At 38.9% G+C, this 25,037-nt stretch overlaps 1 protein-coding gene across 1 annotated transcript in view; it reads right to left on the bottom strand.

Annotated features, from left to right (window-relative positions):
• LOC126262324 (uncharacterized) overlaps positions 1-25,037 on the bottom strand; it is a gene marked incomplete in the record, with an annotated part of 175,556 nt that overhangs the window by 8,405 nt on the left and 142,114 nt on the right. Inside the window, 1 exon segment of the mRNA XM_049959293.1 lies at positions 11,232-11,463. Within this exon segment, the coding sequence (XP_049815250.1) occupies positions 11,232-11,463 (232 nt within the window).

The raw sequence follows: 25,037 nt of genomic DNA, 5'->3' as shown, positions 1-25,037 counted from the left end.
GTCTATACTGCAGCTGTGCCCTCTGCCGGCTGTCATGTGCTGTTTGACGTATGGTACGCTGTCCCACCGGCCTACTTGCTATGCACACATGGTGCAATAGTGTGCTCCATTTCGTATGGCACTGCCCGGTGCATAAACATCATCTGACATTGTGGTGACATGATGAACAATGTCCATCAACACATAACTGGATTTCAGTACTTTGTTTAATGGTCTCTATCTACCTTTTCCTTGGTTCTTCTCTAAATTTTTGACCTTCCATTCACCCGAGCATTACAGGTTTTTCTAGTGAGCCTTTTACTCTCATGATATGCACAAAGTACCTTAATTTCATCTGGTGTAATTTGGCCTCCAAAGATAGTTTATTCCATATTAAATGCTGAATGCAAATTTCATGACATCAGCTGCCATTGTGGCACATGAAAATTTGTGCCTGACCAGGACTCAAACCCAGATTTCCCACTTGTTTTCATATGTCAAAATTAGTAATACAGTTACACCCACTGCAGCTGATGTCATGAAATTTGCAGGCAGCAAATAATTTGGAATAATGTTTTACACAGCTGCTGATCATCGAATCATACAGGGTGATTCAGCTGCCTCCACTAATATCGTTTTATGCAACAAGCAACATTATATCTGGCTTTGAAAAACCATGTGTGAGATTTTCAGTCTCTAGCTCTCCATGCGCAAAATGTTATTCCTACAGGAACCTTTTTGTAGGAAATTTAATTGCAAGACATTTTGTTCTTTGATACATTTTCACTGGAGGCCATAGTTTTCAAGTTATTCAAGAAAAATTTATGAAAGTGACCTTCATATGTACCCCCACTCCCACACTCAGCCCCCACTGGTCAGGACTTCTAGGGAGTTGTTCATGGCATTCCCTTCTATCATACCACTGTACAAAACTTTGTGATTGCGTGACTTATTTTCCACATTTGACCTTTCTTGGTCTTTACTGACTGGCCCTATTATGCCACCGGCTTAGTTGAGCACTTAAAAATTATAAAATTGGCATCTGTGTAAATTTTACCTAACAATCTCGTGAATTTTAACAGTTACATTGTTGTATTGTCAGGCATCCTGAATAGGAAACTACTGGGTTTGTAAGGGTTAATTATGGATCAAATTGAGAATGTCATTAGCTTTAGCATAACAATTACATATGTTAATCTTTCCTTCATTACCCTGACAGGCACGTTTAAATTAATTATGTTAACAAAATAGCCGATTATGGTGGTGGCATAATAGCCCAATCAACAGGGGCCAAAAGAGGTCAAATTTTGGGAGCATCTGTGCAGCTGGAAATTTTTGTACAGAGGCAGGGGGGAGTACCACAAAACACAGACTAGAAATCCTGACTGGTCAAGAATGAGTGGGAGGCAGGGAGGGGGGGAGGGGGATGGGGACAATGGAGGTGTGTTTGAAGATCACTCTTGTAAGTTTTTCTTATGTAATTCAAAAACCTTGACCTCCAGCGATAACATATCCCAGAACTAAAATGTAACTACATTAAATTTCCTACATAGAGGTTCTGTTCATTTTTTGCACATAGTGAGTGAGAGAATATGAAAACATCATGCATAGTTTCTGAAGGCCAGATATAACATTGTGGGCTGCATAAAATGATATTGGCAGAGACAGCTGAATCATCCAGTATCTAAGTAAAGATAGTCTAGGTGAATTTTCCTACGGTATTTTATTTTTTCATTCCATTAAATTCTTAGGTCCTTCTCCACACCAGCATTTCATAAGAATATATTTTCTTGTGATCCACTTTTTTCATTTCCCATGACTCACATTCATAGAAGGCTACGGGAAAGATGAAAAGTTTTTCATCAGTTTTATTTCCTTTCATTTACCAACTTGTGTATTTTAATTGTAGCAGGTTTTTAATGCCATCCTCATTTCCTCAGAGCAGAGGCTGCTTTTTGCTATCAAAGACCCTAAACTATGTATTTACCAGCTTCCTCAATGATATGGCCATCTATCACTACAAGAGTTTTCATTTCTATTGTCAATACTTTTCCTTCCTTCAAATTTAACCTCAGGTCAGCTTTTCCTTTTCTGTTTGTTGTGACTCGCTGATCATTCAAAGTGCCGCTGCGCAATTACGCACGTCCTCTACATGTGGCGCTGTCTGCCAGATATGCAGCAGCCACGCCACCTAAGCGGCCAGCCAGCCAGCGGCCGCTAGACTTGGACTCAGTGCTCATTCAAATGTTACCATGTTCACATATCTTGCTTTGTCAACTTGCTCAGTGACTTATATGTGTTGTGTCGTTTTGAAATATATGTGTTCAACTTGACATTATAACAATTGGCGACGAGGATGGGATTTTTCCTTTTCATCGTTGACCCACAGGTTTCCATGGCTACTGTCGAGCAACTATTGCAAGGTCTCATTGAACAGCTAACGCTTCTAACATCGGCGATTCGCGATTTCATCGCGGCATCAAATGCGGGGCGTTTCTCGTCATTCTCTATACCTCCTTTTCCTCCTTATGATGAGACGGCGGAAGACTGGTCTGATTACGAAAAATGTCTTCGACAGCACTTCTTGGCATTTCATGTCACGGACGACACAACACATATAAGTCACTGAGGAAATTGACAAAGCAAGATATGTGAACACGGTAACATTCGAATGACCACTGAGTCCAAGTCTAGCGGCCGCTGGCTGGCTGGCCACTTAGGTGGTGTGGCTGCTGCATATCTGGTAGACAGCGCCGCATGTAGAGGACGCACGTAATTGCGCGGCGGCTCTTTGAATGATCGGCGAGTCACAACACTGTTCACATACAGTGTGTTAACTGTAAGACGGCAGAGTTGTGCGGGGAGAGGAGGAAGCAAGCATTGGCTGGTGAGGGGAGGGGAGCCGTTGGGGGGGGGGGGACAAGGCACGCCTACCAGTTGCAGTGCTGCCACTACAAATTGCGCGTCATGCTCACACGAAAGCAGATGAAAGGCTTGGAAGTAAAACTCGCTTTAAATGTTGTTCGTAAACGAAACTGAAATCATCATGTACATTAAAATCTATATATATAAAAATGAATGTATGTATGTTTGTCTACTATGCGCTCACAAACCATTCATCCGATTGCAATGAAAGTTTGGTGTGTTGTTCTCCGAACGCCCGAAAAGAGTAATGGACAATGTTTCAAAGGTTAGGTCACTGTAGCATGCGTAGCGCAATTGATGAAGTAAAGGCTTGTCATGCAGCGGACTCGGGATTGATTCCCACTGCTCGCAATTCCCCCCCCCCCCCACCCCGCCCCGCAATGTTAAACTATTAATTATAAAATTTAAATAAACTTAAACAGGTCATATACACTCCTGGAAATGGAAAAAAGAACACATTGACACCGGTGTGTCAGACCCACCATACTTGCTCCGGACACTGCGAGAGGGCTGTACAAGCAATGATCACACGCACGGCACAGCAGACACACCAGGAACCGCGGTGTTGGCCGTCGAATGGCGCTAGCTGCGCAGCATTTGTGCACCGCCGCCGTCAGTGTCAGCCAGTTTGCCGTGGCATACGGAGCTCCATCGCAGTCTTTAACACTGGTAGCATGCCGCGACAGCGTGGACGTGAACCGTATGTGCAGTTGACGGACTTTGAGCGAGGGCGTATAGTGGGCATGCGGGAGGCCGGGTGAACGTACCGCCGAATTGCTCAACACGTGGGGTGTGAGGTCTCCACAGTACATCGATGTTGTCGCCAGTGGTCGGCGGAAGGTGCACGTGCCCGTCGACCTGGGACCGGACCGCAGCGACGCACGGATGCACGCCAAGACCGTAGGATCCTACGCAGTGCCGTAGGGGACCGCACCGCCACTTCCCAGCAAATTAGGGACACTGTTGCTCCTGGGGTATCGGCGAGGACCATTCGCAACCGTCTCCATGAAGCTGGGCTACGGTCCCGCACACCGTTAGGCCGTCTTCCACTCATGCCCCAACATCGTGCAGCCCGCCTCCAGTGGTGTCGCGACAGGCGTGAATGGAGGGACGAATGGAGACGTGTCGTCTTCAGCGATGAGAGTCGCTTCTGCCTTGGTGCCAATGATGGTCGTATGCGTGTTTGGCGCCGTGCAGGTGAGCGCCACAATCAGGACTGCATACGACCGAGGCACACAGGGCCAACACCCGGCATCATGGTGTGGGGAGCGATCTCCTACACTGGCCGTACACCACTGGTGATCGTCGAGGGGACACTGAATAGTGCACGGTACATCCAAACCGTCATCGAACCCATCGTTCTACCATTCCTAGACCGGCAAGGGAACTTGCTGTTCCAACAGGACAATGCACGTCCGCATGTATCCCGTGCCACCCAACGTGCTCTAGAAGGTGTAAGTCAACTACCCTGGCCAGCAAGATCTCCGGATCTGTCCCCCATTGAGCATGTTTGGGACTGGATGAAGCGTCGTCTCACGCGGTCTGCACGTCCAGCACGAACGCTGGTCCAACTGAGGCGCCAGGTGGAAATGGCATGGCAAGCCGTTCCACAGGACTACATCCAGCATCTCTACGATCGTCTCCATGGGAGAATAGCAGCCTGCATTGCTGCGAAAGGTGGATATACACTGTACTAGTGCCGACATTGTGCATGCCCTGTTGCCTGTGTCTATGTGCCTGTGGTTCTGACAGCGTGATCATGTGATGTATCTGACCCCAGGAATGTGTCAATAAAGTTTCCCCTTCCTGGGACAATGAATTCGCGGTGTTCTTATTTCAATTTCCAGGAGTGTAGTATAACGTAACTGTCAATCTCTATATACAAAAATGAATGTATGTATGTCTGCCCTCTGTGCGTTCCCAAACCATTCATTCGATTGCGATGAAATTTTGGTGATTTGTTCTCCATACGCCTACGAAGGTTCCTAGCCGAAAAAAAAGAAATAAGACACATTCTTGAGGCGATATGACGTCATAAACAATGAGATGCCACCGCAGGAAAATACCCAGATTTATGCATCCACTATTTGGGAATGAGAGCACTTAGCGACTAGCAACAAACGTTACATACAATTTCAAACCCTTATGAAAATTTTTCTCGCTGACAACCCACACAAAATAATGAAAGGGAAACAAGGTTGTCGCTTACTACATTTTCTCAGTACATACCGTAAATCTGCCGCAGTAGGCATGACGTTTTAATGTATTGTTTCGTTATTATTAACTCTAATCGCAATATATTTCCCATACAGTATCCACATATATCAGTAAATGTGCCGGCAAATTTATGTCTCTTTACAACATATAATTCAGGAGATATGACGTGGTAAACATCGAGATGCGTGAAAATGTGCCGCGTCAGGCATGACATTTTGTTCTCTTATTTCTTCACTACTGACACTATTTGCAACACGTTTCGCAAACGTGTTAAAAAAAAGCAACTGCCTCTTCACTCATTTTGATAATCTTTAGCACAACTGCACAATAAAAACACGCAGAACAGTACAGCGCAAAACATTAACGAAGCAGACGACAATGACTACCATGTACAACTCAGTCAGCTACGTAATGTTGGCAGCATTCGAAACTGCGTGCCTACCGAAGCCTCCCGACGTTTACCAACTTCTACCGATTCAGGACTAGGGAGAAGTCTGCCATCTAAAAGTTTACACACTGTACAAGGGGTGTTCAGTAAGTAATGTAACACTTTTTTTTCTCAGTTAATTTCAGTTGAAAAAATGCGAAATTTGTTGTGGAATTTGGTGGAACATTTCTGCTTCACACCTATAGTTTTCTAAAGTTCCAATAGGTGACAGCACTGTACGTAGCCTTCAAAATGGCATCATTAACGGAGGTGCGTTCCAAGCAGAGAGCTGTCATTGAGTTTCTTTTGTCAGAAAATCACAGCATCACAGGTATTCATAGGTGCTTGCAAAATATCTATGGAGACCTGGTGGTGAACAAACGCACAGAGAGTCATTGGCTGAGGCACCTGTCATCATCACAACAAGGTGGTGCAAACCTGTGCGATCTCCCCCGTGTTGGCCAACACTTACAGCTGTGACTCCTGCTGTGTTGGAGCACGCGGACACTCATTCAAGGTGATCGAAGGATCACATTGAACACCTCACTGTACAAGTAGAGGTCACCAATGATAGTGCTGATATGCTCACCGAACAGTTGGAGTATTCATAGGTATGTGCCCACTGGGTTCTTTGCCGCATAACAGAAGACCACAAAAAGCAATAAAGGACCATTCGTGGAAAATTGCTTGTGCGTTACAAGGCTGATTGTGACAATTTTTGTCGAACATCATCACAGGTGATGAAACGTGGGTTTATCACTTTGAATCGGAAACAAAACAGCAGACAATGGAGTGGTGCCACACCGTCTCTCCTAAGAAGAAAAAGTTCAAAGCAGTATCCTCAGCCAGTAAATTCATGGTGATGGTTTTCTGGGACTCTGAACGAGTCACTCAGATATTCTCCCCTCATGGTGATAACGGTCAACTCTGCAGTGTAGTGTGCTACCCTCAGGAAATGGAAGAGATGGCTTTGGTGTGTTTGTCATCAGAAAAACCAAACAAACTTCTCCTTCACACAAGAACACAAGGCCTTCCACAAGTATATGTGTTCAAGAGGCACTCACAAAACTTCGTTGGACTGTTCCTTCTCATCCATTCTGCATTCTGGCACTCACATCTTCTGACTTTGATGTGTGGGGCCAAATAAAGGTGCACTCCATGGGAAGCAGTGCATGTATGATGGGAAGCTTATTGATGAAGTAGGTAGTACCATGTGCATATACATGCCCTCCAAGTCAGGTGGCGTAAGGCCGTCGCACTGAACAGAGATTGTGAGGGTTTTGTAGCCAAATAAGAGGAAAATAATATGGTTTATTGGAATCCTAAATAAAACCAACCCGCTTTCAGAAAAAAAATGTTGTATTTTTTATTGAACACTCTTTGTATTTTACAGTACACATTTAATGTCTTGTTCACTGCCTGCTGTACGTGTTGCATTATTCGCATATCTAAAACTGTTGATCAAGTGCCCCCCCCCCCCCAGTTTAATTCTAGTCACTATTTCTGTTAGATCTGCAGTTCTCATTACCTATTCAACATAGGAATTTAAAATATTTCAAAATTGTTAGTTCATATTTCAATGAGAAAAGAGAAACGGCTTTTACAAGGTTGGAAAAAGGGCAGGTCACTCAAGACACCACACTGAGAGGAACCCAATGCTATAAGGACAAGGAAAAGCAGTAATGAAGGCTAGGGATACTTTTTTCTACTTTTAAATGTATTGGTAGCAATGGAATTTCACTTCCTGAAGCTACGTGCTGGCGTGCCTTTCAGTATTTTCCGTACAATTGGCTCTGTCAAACTTTACAGTGCTATCAAGTTTTACACAATAATCAATTACATACACAGAAAATAACTAGCTTATTTAAGAACTGAAAGATTTTCTTTATCACTCAGAAAAAATATATATTATAATGATTAGTTTATATGAATTCTTCAGTTGAACAGAATTCACTGCATTTTAGCCAAGTTTGTAATACACTGTTATATTTATTTAGCGGTACTGTACAAGCTGGCTTATTGAAAATTTTTTACCTCAAGTTTTTACAGTTATTATGCACTACAACAAGTCTTGAGGAAGGCAAACCCAATAAGTGACTATTTCTGACTCCGTGTACATGCATATCACATCTTATGTTGAATTTTTCCAGATTTTTCTCTAGCATATACAAAACAGTTATATGTATACAGCCTAGATAATGTCATTATGCAGACACATTTAAAGTCATTTCTGCAGAACACTCTGGATGGTAATCCTACAAAACATCTGTCTTCTTCCGCCATCTGAGAATACATTTACCTCCTGGCTAATTGGCCCACGGCAATATTCCATACTGCAGATGAGAATGGAAGAAAGCAAAATTTGACTGGATAAACAATTGTCTGCTCACACAGTTCGTTAATTTATACAATAAAAAAGATATATGAGCTAGTTTATTGCACAGATATTGTGTTTGTTATTCCCAAGAAAGTTTTTTGTCTATAAACAGTCCAAGTACTTTTACTGTTTCGTTCTTAATTTTTGGTTACTTTCTGATTAAAAATTATTTCTTCTGTTTTTGTTTGGTTTATGCACAGCTGATCAGCATGACACCAGTGATTCGTCATTTGCATCATTTCTCTGTTGTTAGCTAGTACATTCACAAATTCTTGCCTGTGGTTACTATTGACATGTCATCAGTATATAGTGTATTCTTACATGGTACATAACCTGAAAAGTCATTAATGTAGACAATAAACAGGAAAGGTCCAAGAACAGAGCCCTAAGGTATCCCTCTTTTTATTGGGAGTATTGCTGATCTCTGCTTATTTGCACACATGAGCTATAGCCTTTTGCTTCAATAAGGTTTGAATAAACTGACTGATTTACCTCCTATGCCATCATACACTAACTTTTCAAACATTATGTCATATGATACTGAGTCAGTTCCTTTGCTTAAATCAATGAGTGTTCCATACAATTGATAGCCTTTTTACGTAGTCTTCATAAACATTATTCACCAAAGCTTCAACTGCTTTTACAGTTGACAGATTAGACCTGAATTCAAACTATTGCTCATTTAAAATTTTGCTACTTTCAAAATTACTTAATATCTGTTTATACATGCAATTTTCTATTATCTTGGATACGACTCATACTACTGAAATGAGCCTGTAGTTATTTGGAAGGTTTTTATCACCTTCTTTTTATACACAGATAATGTAACTGTGAACTTAAGACATTGCGGTTCATTGACTGTACCCCTACGAGATTGTACATTTTAAAGAGAATACTATTATTAGTACAAAAGGGGATTTTGATTTAAATGGATCTTGTATGCTCATTTATTTTCACAGGGTAATCTAAAGTAGCAAGGTTATCTGAGTTAATTAGTCTGCTGGAGTTTCCTCTTGATGTGGTTTCTATCCTTCCTTCTCTTGTAATGTCATTTTCCCTACAAAATAAGGTACATTACCATGCACGATAGGACTGTCTTTTAAAACAAGACTATTGTATTTAGGAATTTCATTTAGCCTATAATCTTGTTTCTCTCTTGACACAGAAATTTCTTCCCACAGTAATTTGATGCTCAGTGTGCAGAATTTTCTCTAGTTGACTAATATCTAAGACATTGCATTTTGATTAAGTGGTGCACAGTTAGTTGATTTTAACGTTGGTATTACAGATCTCATTGTTGATACATGAATTAAAGATCAGGTCACATCTATGAGGTATTGACACAACAACGTTTTCCATTTTACTTGTGTGTAAAAAAACTCTTCAAGCCTGTTATACAATTTTTGGTTCCATTATATGCTACATCATTTGCACCAGTCACACAAACAACGAAATCAGTGTCCTTCAGTGTATTCTTATGTTCCAGATGTCTTTAATAATGTTTCTCATTCTCAACTGGGTTTCACGATACCAGTTACACGGAAGTCCACATTCACATGCCGTAAAATTATAACTAGCTTTCTTCCATGGTTGTCCACAAAAAATAGCGCATTTCAGTTCTTTGTTGGCTGTTCATGATTACTGCTAACTTTCCATTTTGTAACCTTCATATAAATTGGAATGTTCACTTTCAATGTTTACGAAGTCAATGCTACTTTCTGATAATATGCTAATCCTGTTTACGCAAACAAGATTAGTTTTATATAACAAATTTTATTGAGGGTGTAACATGTTTTTAATCACTCTGGTAGGTATTTCTAGAGAAATAGGAAGAGTGAGTTGTTTATGCACTTTTTGCCATTGTTTTCATTGGGAAGAGTGTTTTGAATTGTTTACACATGTATGGCCATTTTTCTCCACTAGCGCACTGTAACCACTAACACACACGAATTTCATATTGTTTGTGGTTTTTTCCATATAACTTTTTTATAAGGTAATCTGCTTCAAACACTGCTTGAAGGCAATGAAATTTGTGTATAAAAAAGTAAATACTGTAAGAGATACAACAGGAATGTTTACTTTGTATTGGGACTCAGTGTAATATTTGTTTTTTGAGTATCTTCCATCCTTTCTTTGAGAAACATGACTAGCCCGCTACCATTTCAAGGCACTTACTCTTCCCATTTTATCACTGATCTTGGTTGTATGTCTGATATCTACTGCTTTCTTTTTGTCTTTCTTTGTGTATCCCAAGACTGATCTTTCCATTCCTCTTTCAGCTACTGTGAGTTTTCTAAAATGAACTCATTTGATGTCCATGTCTTTTAACCATAAGTTATTATTGGTAATATACACTGGTCAAACTTTTTTCTTCAGCTCAGCTGGCATCTTAGACTTGAAAACTGGAGAGGGTCTTCTGTTAAGTTTGCCAGTCCAATTTAATACTGCAGAATATTTCTGTTTTTAAGTCTCCTTTCATATTTACAAGTTGACCCAGATAGACATATTCTGTGATCCTTTTCGGTTGTGTATTTCCAACACATATTGTATTTCCCTCCGTGGTCCATTCATTTATCGTGAACTTGATTTTGTTGAAGTTCATTTACACCAAATTCAGAGGATATTAATGCAAGTTCATTAATTAATGTTCACTTTTACACCAAATTCAGAGCATATTAACAGAAGTTCATTGACTAATATTTCAAGTTCTATACTATTTGCAAACAGAACAATATCATCAGCAATTCTCAACGTATTTAACACCTTTCACAGACTTATAATTCCTTTTGTTTCCCAATTCAGTTTAAACACTGCTTTTTCTAAGATGGCTAAAAATAGTTTTGGAGCTATAGAGCTATCTTGTTTTAATCCTTTTCAATGGAAATATCACTGTTTTCTCATAACAACAGTTAGAAACACTGTGGAGGTTTAGCGTATGTTGTATAAGATTTTAATAATGCCCTATTTCACTTCTTGTTGCATTAAGGTACCAAACACACGTAGGTGTTTCAGCGAATCAAATGCCTTTTCATTGAGTGTAAAGGTAAGGCAAAGAAGAAGATGGTACTCACTCATACTACTAATTGTTTTGCATAGAGTGAAGGATACAGTAAACTGCCTCAAATCTCTATGAAACCAAGTTTTCTCAGTAGTATGAGCCAAGTCAACTGTAATGCCCATTCTGGTAGTAAAAATTTTAGTGGGACTTTGTACAGTACTGACATAAGATTTATATCTTTAGTACTACCTTCCAAATGCCCCTCACAGGCATAAATTAAGAAGAATTTATATCCTGTTATGCCCTACCTTAGAAGAATTGAGTTCCTCCTGAGTGGAAGATGGCATTAGTATTACTTCTATAAGTTCCTGGCACCTTTTATCTCTTCGGATAATGTCAACTAGATATCTTAAACAGCCTTCAGATTTTCCTCCATCCAAGAGCTCTCCTGATATTCTGTTTATGCACTTGGTAATTTCTTCAGTTTTATCATCACCAGTTTTAATGTGCTCAACCATCATCAGTGTCCATTTTCTCAACCTGAAACATATTTATTTATTTATTCTTTCTATTTCATGGACTCCAGCTGAAAACCCAGCTGAGAGTATTGGGTGTGTCGTACAATCAACATCAAACTTGATTTCATTATATATAAATGAAACAAATAATTAAACAGAAATAGTCTATAAGCATACAAAGTTATTACATGTTTCACATTATACATACACACAAATCCAAACGACATACAGAAATGATAATTTTTAAAGGTACATTTCAGTAAAGATATAACATATTTAAATACCATCTTAGTATTCACTCAAACTGTATATACATTTCTCTGTGAGATATAATTTCAAATGATTTTTAAAACATTTTAGGTCTGTTTCTTTTTTAATGATTTTGGGGAGTTTATTAAAAAACCTTTTGCCTGCTTCTTCAGGGGCAGTCATAGACAGTTTTAGATTTCTGTTTATCATGTAGTAATTTTCATTTCCTCTTGAACCATGTTTGTGTACATCTTTATTTAGGAGGTGTTCATTGCTTGACCTTACCACCATTATGTTTTGGTATATGTACAGTGAATATACTGTCATAATATTATAGTGTACAAAAGCTTGCCTACAGGTCTGTCTTGGTGGTATTTTTGCAATGCATCTCACTGCCGTTTTCTGAATTGTGAATATTCTTTTTAAGTAGTCAGCTTGTGCACTTCCCCATATATGAACTGAATAAGACAAATGTGGGAAGACAAGTCCATAATACATTGATCTGAGGACTTTATCATTCACAGTCTTAGCTGTTTTATGCATGATGAAGATCTGTTTGTTTATCTTTTTACACAGTGCATCTATGTGCTCCCCCCATGCCAAATGTTTGTCTATTATAGTTCCTAGAAAGTTTGTGCTGGTTACTTCTTTAATAGTCTTTCCGTTTATATTAACATTTATATTATAATTTTCACTATGCTTGGTCTGAAATACTACATTCTTTGTTTTAGACTGATTCATAAACAGGCTGTTTTGTGTTAAATATTTATTTGCATTTTCGATATTCAGGAGTGCTTCCTTCTCAAGCTCCTCCTTTGTGTAAGCTGTGCAAATGATTGTTGTGTCATCAGGATACATTATAAGTTTCTGATTTATATAGCTAGGGAAGTCATTTACGTAGAGTATATATAGTATTGGCCCAAGCCCCGACCCTCGCGGCACACCATGTTTAACTGTTTGCAATTCTGATCTGTAGTTTGTTATATTTCCCCCACTGGTATGTCTCATTTCCATGCATTGTTTCCTATTTGTAATGTATGATTTAAGTATGTCATAGCATTTCCCTCTAATTCCATACTGATACAATTTCATCATTAATTTTGAGTGGTTCACACAATCAAATGCTTTAGATAGGTCCATAAAAATCCCACAAGTCTTCTGTTGCCTGTCGAGTAAATTAAGAATGTGCTCAATTATATCTGTTGGTGCTGTTTTCGTTGACTTCTCTTCTCTGAAACCATGTTGTGATGAATGCAGTATACTGTACTTTGTTATAAAACTTACAATTCTATTCTTTATCATCATTTCATAGATTTTAGCAAATGTTGCAATGATATTGGCCTGTAACTTCCTAATTCATCCCTGTTCCCTTTCTTAAATATTGGCTTCACTTTACTTACTTTCCGTGTATATGGAAATATACCTTCTTCTATCGCAGCATTCAGCATGTGTCAATGGTTTTAATATACATTCTCTGCATTCCTTTATGAGATGTGATGTGACACCACCCAAGCCAGATGAATGTTTAATTTTAAGTTGTTTTATTATGTTCGACACTTCTGTATCTGTTGTAGGTATGAAAACGATAGTATGATTTGTATGTGGGGAGTTTAACAATTTACTACTGCATTTGTTTTATTTTGTCTTATTAATTCATCTGCTACAGTAATATAATATCTGTAAAAAGTATTGGCTATTTCTAGAGGATTTGCATTGCTTTTCCCACTCATCAGTGGGCAGGTGTCCTCTGCCCGATTTGTTGCTTTTCCTCTCTCTTCATTAATGAAAGACCATAAACCTTTTGAGTAGTTCTTTCCCTTATCTATAGACATCTCGATGAATGATGCTTTAGTTTCTCTGATAAAACTACAGTACTCTTTCTTTTTTATTTTATACAGTGTGTTGTAGGCCTTAGTATTTTTTTGTTTGGTGAGGTCATAATACACACTCAGATTATTTCTGGCATGGATTACTTCTCCAGTCACCCAGCTTTTCTTTTTTTGTTGCTTTTTGACAAGCCTTTTACTAACAGGACATGTAACATCATAATAATAATTAAATAAAGAAAAAAAAACTGGTTCCATTTGCTGTTTGCATCTTTATCTGGATATATTGTTTCCCAGTTTTCTGCCTCTAACATCTTTTTTAGCAGATTTATGTTATGTGGGTAGCTCTGTCTTCTCATCTCCCATATCTTCTGCACTGAATCACTAGTCTTCATATTTATGTCTATCATGATTGCAAAATGGTCTGCTAATGTGGAGTTTATTACCTGTGTGTCACAATACCATGTAGGAATATTTTTATTACATGATCAATTATAGTTTCACTATGCTTTGTTACTCTGGTTGGTTTATCTATTTTTATTTTTAGATTGTATATGCACAATAGGTCCAGTAGGGTCTTAGTATTGTGTGTTTTTTCTTGTGTCTATGTTCAGAGCTCCTATAATGATCAAATAAGCATATGTTTTTGAGAGGTGTTGGATTATATCTTCCAGCTGTTCAAAGAAGGTTTTAATTACACCATTTGGCAATTGATACAAACCTAATACACAACATAAATTCCCAGCAATTTTTGTTTCCAGTGCTGTGGCTTCAAAGCTCAATTCTATAGTATATTTTGTTATATTTATGGCTTTGGTTGATTTATAGTTAGAAAAAATGGCAACCCCACCACTTTTATAGGAAGTTCTGCAAAAACTGGTTACTTTCACATAATTCTTCAAGTTGTACATTCCTATGTGATCAGTATTTAACAATTCCTTGCAGCAAATATTTGTTAAAAAGTGTACAAAGAAACAAACAACAGAGGTGAACCTTTGAAAAAATGTAAACAAAACAGCAGTTTCTTTTAAGTAACAACTAAAAAACAAAGTTCTACCATTTATTAACTTTATTATTGTTTCTAGGTTTCCAATAAACTCTGCTTCCTACCATCTCCCTTCTTTAGCAAAAATAAGCAAACAGATTATAGCATTCTTTTTAAAACACAAGTGGGAATCAATAAAAATACATACCAAGATAAAAAAAAATGCATCCATTACTTTCGTATTGTAATGAAAATACTCATATTTCAATAATTATCCACAATGGTTCAGCATTTACAGAATAAAGACATCTTGATTTATCTTGGCAGGCAAGTATTGTATCCAGAAAAGATGAAGTATAAATATTCTGTACTAGCTGCAACAGGCAGAAGAAATGCTTTGTTGGTGCTGCGCATTTCTTGATTTTGACTGAGATAAACTCACTCTACAGTGTTCTTCTTTGGCATGCCAGTGTAGTAGTTGGCACACAAATAGCTAACTAAAAAATCCAGCAATTTGTACATTTGTTTATATGTAAAAGCGGACGTTGGAATTTTTCTCTGTGTCACACCATATGTGCAAGAGTCATGTCCTGATTTGAAATTTGAGATTCGTATATTTTACTGTTCATGTCCATTTTGCAATCTTTCACTGATTGTATCATTGCTCATTTGTATAGTGAAATTTACAAGTGCCGCGATAAACTCTTACTGTTACTTTATTGTCAACTGTAGGCTTAAAACTTATTTGTGCACTTTTGAGAACAGTAGGCCTATCCTCATTCAAAACAATCTTTCTCTAATTTTATGCTCTAATTATATGAGAAATAGGTTATTTCTCAGATTTTTCGGAAGCTTGCAAAACTACATTTTCATAAGTTACCAGTATGAGTCTTTTCAATAACATTTTTTGTAGCAAATCATTCTTTGTGATTCACAGTTACTGCCAAAGAATACATCACCCCAAATATTCAGATATCAACACAAAAAATATGCACTTTTGAGAATTTACAATTCTTACAATTGTCCTGTGCACAATCTAATTTGTAGTAAATCACTACTTGTGATTTCATAACTGTAGCAGATATTGTAATTAACATATTGGTTTACAGCTAACTTTTCTTGAGAAGTAGTATATATTATCTACATTTATCATAAATTATCTCTATTTTTGAGTTTTTTAGCAACTATAATTAACCTCAAAAAGTTTTGGGAAACTAGTTTTTCTGTTGCCGTATTAGAAATCTCATTGCTTCAGTTCTTTCACAGAATTAGTACTTATTTAGCTCAAGGGACTACAAGATGATCAGTAGGCTTACTATAAAGTTATTTGTTCACTGTCGTGTAACACAATGCACCAGCCAAAATGCAGCCACACTGTGAATGCTGTTCTCGAAGATGGGAAGATCAAATGATTGGTAACTGCTGCGAATGAGTGTGTTGGACGAGCTCCTGAGAGTCATGTGCCTGTGGTAACAGTATCAAAAGTATTCCTAAAGTACTATCTTCTCCTGTGGACCCTGTCTCCTCCGCGAAAGTATGGCATCTTTCATTACTTGTCCACTTGAATGTGAGTGGTATTTCACTGGTAGATCTAGGCATCCCTTACACTGTGGATGGAGACCAAGGACGACTCAGTGTGTTATACAGAAGTTCGAGGTGCTGTCTTTTTAACTAAGCCAGTGGAACTCACTTCATCTGTTTTGGGGAAACCTATTTTGTCTGGTGTTAAGAGGAGGGAAACACAAAAAGGTCTATTAATCACCAGCAGTTCAGACATATGGTGAATGATGGTCCCTTATGCAAATGGTAGCAAGAGGCAGGAAATGACACCACACTCAGTTGCTATGCCTGGGGGCCTCATTCAACATACTGAAGAGGCTGTTACAGCAGCCATTAAGTGAATAGGGTGCAACCAACTGCAGATTGTCGTGCTCATTGGAACAAATAATGCCTGTCGTCTGGGCTCTGAGGTCATACTTTGATTAAGAAGACCAGCCTTGCACATGGGGTTTCAACGAAGTTCACAATTTGCAGCATTGTCACCAGAACTGATTGTCACCTCTTAGTTCTGAGTCCAATGGAAGGACTGAGCCAGAGATTTAAAAGGTTCTGTGACAAACTAGGCTGCGACTTCCTGGACTTGGGCCACAGGGTTGAGAACTGTAGGGCCCCTGAATGGATCAGGTATGCACTACACCATCATAAGCTGCTACCCAGGTAGCTGACAGTGTGTGGGGTGCACACAAGGTTTTTTTAGAGTAGGCAACATTCCTTCCAACCCAGATAACGACAGCTGTAGGAAACCCAGAAGTATGAGTGTAAGATTGAAATAAATGCTCTCAGAGGTGCTCCTACCAGTAAACTCCCGAAACATTTGCAACAAAGTGCCAGAGTTTGAAGCCCTCATGAAAAGCAATTAAGTTCACATAATACTAGGTACAGAAAGCTGGTTGAAACCTGGAATTGATAGCAGTGAGATACTTAGGGAAAATTTAACTGTATATTGAACCAATAGGCGAATGGGAAATGGAGGTGGTGTATTTGTAACATTAGACAAGAAACTCAGATCCACTTATATAGACATTGAATGGCATGTGAGATTGTTTGGGCAAGACTCAGTATCAGGGTTTGGCATAAAATGGTAACTGGATCGTTCTATCTCACAGCAGACTCATCCCCTGAAGTAATGAAAAACTTTAGAGAAAACCTTAGTTTGCTTGTAAGTAAGTTCCCCTAATACTATTGTAACATGATTACAGTAGTATTGGGGAAACTTACTTTAGTCATCCACCAATCAACTGGGAAAATTTCAGCTCTGTTGGTAGTGGGAGTAATAAGACATCCTGTGAAGCATACCTTCTCTGAAAACTAGCTAGAAAAGGTAGTTTGGAACCCCCCTCATGACGGAAACGTGTTCACTCAAATGGTAACAAATAGACCTGACCTCTTTGGGGATGCCCACATCGAAATGGGTATCAGACCATGATGCGGTTGTTGAACAAGGAGAAAGATATACATGTTTGGTAAACTAGATAAAAACTAGTAGTGCCATATTTCAATGAAGAACATGAAACTTTAAGCACAGGGCTGGAGCAGGTAGAGAAACTACGGTGTAAGTTTAAAAGGATAGGTGACCATGTACTGGATAGATATGTACCCAGTAGAACAGTTCTTAATGGGAGGGATCCTCCATGGTACACAGTCGCTGTAAAGAAACTTCTAAAGAAACAGACACTACCACATAATAGGTGTAAAACGAAGTGTAGGACTATAGACAGAGAGATGCTGAATGCAATGCATTTGGATGACAAGAGAGCAATGAGTGAAGCCTTCAGTGAGTACTGTAGCAGAATATTATCAAATGATATGTCACAAAACGCAAAGAAATCCTGGTTGTATGTAATGGCTGTTAGTGACACCCAAGTTAGTGTCCAGTCCCTAGTGAACAAAACAGAAACTGAAATTGAGGGTAGCAAAGCAAAAGCTAATTCCATTTTCAAATGTTCCTTTACAAAGGAAAAACCAGGAGAATTGCCCCAATTTAACCCCTGTACCATTGAAAAGACGAGTGAAATCAGAATTAGTGTCAGTGGTGTTGAGCAGCAGCTGAAACTGTTGAAATTTAACAAGCTCCAGGGCCCAGTGGAATCATTAGCAGATTCTATACTGAATTTGCAGCTGAATTAGCCCCTCTTCTAACTACAGTCTATCATAGATTCCTCGAACAAAAAGTCACGCTCAGTAGTTGGAAGAAAGCAGAGGTCACCTCCTGTACTAGAAGGGTAGCAGAAGTGACCCAAAAAACTGCCATCCAATATTCTTGACATTAATTTGTTGTAGAATCTTAGAATATATTCTGAGCTCAGATATAATGAGGTATCTTGAACAGAATGACCTCCTCAATGCGAACAAGCACAGATTCCAAAAACATCGACCATGTGAAACTCAACTCTCACTTTTCTCACATAACATACTGGAAGTTGTGGATCAAGGCAGTCCTGTAGATTCAGTATTTCTCGATTTCTGAAAATCTTGTGACTTGGTATCACACCTACACTTATTGTCAAAAGTTCAATCATATGGGCTATCAAGTGAAATTTGTGACAGGATTGGAGACTTTTTGCTAGGGAAGACACAGCATGTTATCTTGGATGGAAAGTCGTCATCAGGATGTAGAAGTAACTTCAGATGTGCCCCAGGGATGTGTGTTGGGACCCTTGTTGTTCATGTTGCATATTAATTACCTAGTGGAAAAATTAATAGTAAAATCACAATTTTTGCGGATGATGCAGTAATCTATAATGAGGTATGGTCTGAAAGAAGCTGCATAAATATTCAGTCAGATATTGATAAGATTTCAAAGTGGTGTGAAGATTGGCAACTTGCTTTCAATGTTCAGAAATGTAAAATCGTGCACTTCACTAAACAAAAAAATGTAGTATCCTATGATTATAATATCAAAGAGTCACTGTTGGAATAGGTTGGCTGGCTGCTTGGTTGGCTGAATGATTTAAAACAAAACTACTAGGTCATGAGTCTGTTTTTTCTGCAACAGAGATATCTACATGACTTTGGATCAGAGATGGCCTACCATACAAAACCCAGGGGAAGAAAACTCCAAGGTCTACCTAACGTCAATGAAGTATAGATAAGGGTCGAGAAAGAAGAAATGCAGGTGAGGTGCACCAACTAGGGAGCAGCCAGAAGCTCGCAAAAGCAGAGTGAGGACATATATACCTCGGTTCCCCGCCATTTACCAAAGGTACCCCACTCAGAAATTGCCTAGGAAAGAGTAACAACACAGACAGGGTAACAGGAGAACAGATAGACAAAAGACGAACAAGTCAAACAGACCACACAAGACAGGGGAGGAATAGTCAAAGAGCAGGTAAGGTGAGGGCTGTGGTGAACTACCAAGCCCAGGCTGCCGCAGGCCAGTCTGTGCAAAGGGAGCAACAGTGTGTTCTGCCAGCCCCTAAATGAGCCAACAATGTTAATTGGCTCTCCTGTAAAGAGTGTGGTAAAAGCCCCCTTCACAAATAGAATGTAAAACAAGTCAGTTGCTGAGTCATTATCTCCTAACACCAGGGGTTGCGAGTGAGGGAGATAACAAGTCTGCCACAGGGTGGATAGGTTGGAACAGTTCACCAAAATGTGGGCCACCATCAAATAGGAACCACAACAACAGTGGAGTGGGTATTCACAATGAAGGAGATGACCATGATTCAGCCAAGTACAGCCAATATGGAGCCAGCAAAGCAATGTAGAGTCTTTGCAAGAGCCCTGCATGGAGGACCTCCACAAATCATAGTTTCCTTTATCACCACTAGTTTGTTTGGTGAGATCACAGCGAGCCATTCCATCACTGCTGGAGTAGGTCAACTCATACAAATATGTGGATGTAACACTTTGTAGGAATGATCACATAGGCTCAGTTGTGGATAAAGCAGGAGGTAGACTTCAGTTTAGCGGTAAAATATTGGGAACTGCGATCAGTCTACAAAGGAGATTGCTTACAAATCAGTTGTGTGACCCAATGTAGAATATTGCTCAAGTGTATAGGACTGGGATATTGAACATATACAGAGAAGGGTAGCAAGAATGATCATGGGTTTGTTTGACTTGTGGGAAAGTGTTACAGAGTTGCTGAAGAAACTGAACTGGCGGTCTTTTGAAGATTGTTAGTAGACTTTCTTGGGATAGTTTACACCTAGGTTTCAAGAACCTGCTTTAAATGACGATTCTGTGAATATACAACAACTGCCTGCACATCACTCACAAAGGGACCATGAAGACAAGATAATAATAATTATAGCAAGCACAGAGGCATCCAAACAACCATTCTTCCTGCACTCCATACCTGAATAGAATGGGAAGAAACACTAATAACTGGTACATGCACTTAATGGTGGTTTGCAGAGTGTAGATGTAGATATACTTCTACATGTACATGTAAATTAAGTTACTTCTACATCTGTTGATGACTTTTCATTCAGGATAAAATGCTGTATCATCCGAATCAAGAAATCCTCCCCCCAGACACATTATTATTATTATTATTATTATTACATTTGAGCTAAAAGTAAACTCTATGATTCTACAACAGATAGAGGTCAAAGATTTTGGAAGGTAGTTTGGTGAAATAGTTCTGTTACCCTTTTTGTAGACGGAGGGGTCTTGTGCTTTCTTCCAACTCTTGAGCACAGTTTTTTGCCTGTGGCATCTACAGTATACTATGGTTAAAAGAGAGGCTAGCCCAGCCAAAATTCTACTTAGAATCAGACAGTAATTCCACTGGGCACTGGAGAGTTTTTCAGTATTAGTGATTTAAGCTATTTCTCAATGCCACTGATGTATAACACTTTCCCACAATATATCTTTATTTGCCACTGACCATTAACATAATGGAATAAGCTATATTTCACTCATCTTTCCAGCAGTGAAAGAATCAAATTGAAGAAATACTTTTGGCTTTCCCTTTGTAAAGGAATATTTGGAAAAGAAAGTCAGAATTTCTTCTTTTGCCTTGCTACCATCAATTTCAGTTCATGTGTTTTTTTTTCTAAGAGGTTTATCGAAAAAATAACTCTGCTACTGGTAGTTGCTTAACGCTTAACACACTGCCTTTTTGACACCTCAAGATGTTTTATTTACAATGTCTATGAACATACTCTCCTATGCTTTGTTTCACACTGAATGTGCAGTGGGTGCTGTTTCCTTAGAAGTTCCTTTTCAGAGACTGAGTACCATGGATGTAGGGTCCCCCCCCCCCCCCTCCCCACCCAATCATAAACCATTCCAGTAACTAAATAAATATCTATCTATCCAGTGCCTGGTCAACTAATATTCTAAACTCCAGGCAAAGCTCTACTACGTGCTCCTGCGCAAAGCTTAATGTTCTAACTTTAGCTGTTGAGTTATGACACGTCTTTTCATCTACTGTCTGAAAATGTAAAATCCAGGATGGGACTATATTATGAAAACGATACTGTCTAATCAAAAATGTAATATTTATTCCCATTTTAACTGCCATTAGTACTTGGGCAACAACTGTTGCTAATAGCATCTCATGGACACATATCAGTATTAACATGGACATCTCAAAGGTCAGGTTTATTTGTCACCAGGTAGTCTAATACATTCCCATCAAGTGTAGACTTCCGAACTATCTGTTCTAGGTATTTTTCAGAAAGGCTTTTAGTACTGGGCCACAGCACGTCTTGTCACAACCACCACTTACAAAACTCCTCAGTAATCTCAATGAATCAATGCCATGCAAGTTCAAAGCAGTGTCAGTCATTTGCGACAGCTATCAATTGTATTAGGAGGCAGTAACTATGGCTGCTTAACATTACACTGAGATATTCTAATAGCCCAACCTTATTTTTTAAAGTTTTGGGTCTTAAGGACATGAAACACTTCTGATTACTATGAGGTCGTTCGTTACAAACAGAAAAAGCAGCTTAATTTTAATTTTGATGTGACCGTGGCCTAACTGATAAATGCTAAACAGATTTAGATGCTTCAGGAGTCGTTTCTAATGAGGATGCGGCTGCTCAAAAATTTTCAACACAATGATAAAGTGTTATTGCAATAACTAATGCCAAGACGTTTTATACTGATTGACTGTTATGTCCTGTTTAGACACTATATGAGGCATACACTACTTTTGTTTCACACTTCTGATAATGGTTAATCTCATAAGAGGTCAGAATTCTTGGCATTACGTCACAAGCTGTAACAGTGGTGAACACACACAATCCACACTGCAATTCAATATGTGGCCAGTGTGGTTGATGCGAATGCGAATATATGGGCCACTGTAAACCTTTACAAACACTTTTCAGAAATATCATATGTCACAAATTGGTAATGTTTTGCTCAGAGTCAACTCGCAGCAGTGGGGACTCACACAGCCAATATGATATGACACATAGTTCATGGCTCTGCCCAAACTCAGAGAATTCCAAACTCAAACTTGAACTCTGCTGACACTTCATCACTAGCGCTTGGCAATCTATTTTGCTTACCATCAACCTATGTGAGGTAAAAATGTGTTTATCTTTGGGTAAGGGATCGTGGACCCCATCATTATTATCATCATCATTGTTTCCCACCTGCAGTTTCCCAGGTGAGTGTATAAGTGCTTGCCACCTCCTCCTGCCTTTATACATCTTCTGTCCCAGGACAACTTCCCATGTGTGTCCTTTCTCCTCCACATCTGTTCTTACAGTTTCTATCCAGCATTTTCTTGGTCTTCCCCATGGTCTTCTTCCTATGAGATTCAGGTTGAAACACTTTTCAGCAGGTCTTTTGCTGTTCATTCTCAATATGTGCCCGTACCACTGCAGCCTGTGTTTCTTCATGACACTGGTAACAGGAAACTCAATACCAGCTACTTTTCTATTCACCTCATTCCTGATTTTGTCCTTTCTAGTTGTTTGATTCATAGAACTAATTAAGCTCATTTCTTTTGCCTGAATTCTGTTGAAGTCTTTGTTTAGTAGGGTACATGCTTCTAAACCATACACTGGTTTGAAATAGGTGTGGTACATGGTCGCTTTCACTTTTCGTAGCATTTTATCATTCCAGAAAAGATTTCTGATTTTACTGTGAAAATTGGATGCTTTCTGTGTCCTGATGAGTACTTCCTGCTTAATTGTGTTGTCTTTTGAGATCATGCTTTCTAGGTACTTGAAATGGGAAACATATTCTACTTTGACTCCTTCTAGAAACATATTCGAGGTTGTTCCTTGACTATTGATGGTCATTTTTACTGTCTTTGTTTTACTTATTTTTAGTCCGACATTGCTGAATGTGTAGCTCCAATCATTACATTTCTTCTGTGCTTCAGCTACTGTCTCTTCCCAGACTATCAAATCACCAGTAAAAACCAGGACATTTGGTATGCTGTCTATTTTCTTGACAGATTTAATGGTCTTGTCCATTACTATTACAAACAGGAGTGGTGATAGGGCACTTCCTTGTTGAAAACTTCTCTTTGTTTCAAACCACTCTCATCATGCATTGCATATCTGGACACAGGTGTAACACTTTTGGTATAGCATCTGAATTTTATCAATTCTCATATCTTGTTTCAAGAAACACTCTCACATGCTTTTTCAATGTCCACAAATACAATCATAAGATTTCTTCCATATTCCCAATACTTTTCTCTCAGCATTCTTACTGCAAAAATAACATCCATAGTACCTTGGTCCTTCTTGAATCCATGTTTTCCTTCCCAAAGTAAAGATTCTACATCTTTCTAAGTTTCATTTTTATGATCTTTTCTAACAGCTTCAGGGTGTGTGACAGCAACTTGATGCCTCTATAATTTCCACATATTTGTTGACTGCCCTTTTCGAACAGAGGGACGATGACTCCTTTACTCCAATCTTCTATGATTTTGTTTTCTTTCCATATCACTGAAAACACTCTATATAGCCAATTTAAGCCTAATATTCCAGCTGCCTTTATCATGTGTCAGCTGAGATCATCAAACCCCATTGACTTTCCATTCCACATGCTCTTTAATGCTGTTTCTACCTCACGCCATGTTAATGGGTGTCCATAGGTTTGGACTTCATTAACTACTCTATAGTAATTTATGGTTATGTTGTACTTATCTCCATTTGGCAGCATGTTAAAGTACTTTTCCCTTTCATCCCTGATCCCTTTCTCTGTTCATATTAAGTTACCATCATCTGTACCCAGTGCAAGAATATTAACAGATTCATTTTGTTTGCTGTTTCATACTTCGTATAGTACTTTCCTACTTCCTTGACAGTCTTCCGCTACCCATGTAGAAAAGTCATCCCAGCACTTTTCCTTTTCTTCCTGAATCAATCTTTTTACACCTGGTTTCTCCAGTATTCCTGTACTAGATGTTCAACCGTTAATTCATTTTGTCTGTTTTTTGTTTTTCATGGTTTAATTCTCTTTTCCCTATGTTTCTACCTTTTACTGCTGTCTTCACCTAGCCATCTCACCAAGGTGTTTCCTTCTCTTTTAGGGTGGCACCTACTTTTCTGGAGATGTTTGTGGCTTCTTTAACAAGAGTTTATTTGAATAAAGACCACTCTTCTTCTACACCTCCTTTCTTAGTTTTGGGTAATCTGGCTGTTATTCATGCTTCATATTTTCTTTTCTTTTCCATGTCCTTCAACAGCCAAGTCTTAATCTTTGGCATTGTCTTTAGCTTAAATTTTGGCACTTTCACTTCTTGTAGGACAGCAATTAACAGCCAGTGGTTGCTGTCTGGGCACTCACTGGGTATGACTTTAACATCTTCAATATACACCAGCTTTCCTATCGGTGATGATGAAGGCTGTCATAGTCGTGAGCTTACCATCCCAGCTGTGTCTTGTTATTTCAAGACTTTCCCTTTTCTGATACCACATTCTCTATGGCCAAGTTGTTTCACACACAGAAATCAATTAGATTCTATCCTTCTGGGTTTCTGTTCCCATAGCCGTGAGGACCGATGATGTTTTCTCATCCTAGTCTTTCTTTACCAACTTCAGCATTCAGATA

This window comes from Schistocerca nitens, chromosome 1, assembly GCF_023898315.1.
Source record: "Schistocerca nitens isolate TAMUIC-IGC-003100 chromosome 1, iqSchNite1.1, whole genome shotgun sequence".
NCBI lineage: Eukaryota > Metazoa > Arthropoda > Insecta > Orthoptera > Acrididae > Schistocerca > Schistocerca nitens.
This window is presented reverse-complemented; position numbering and strand designations above follow the sequence as displayed.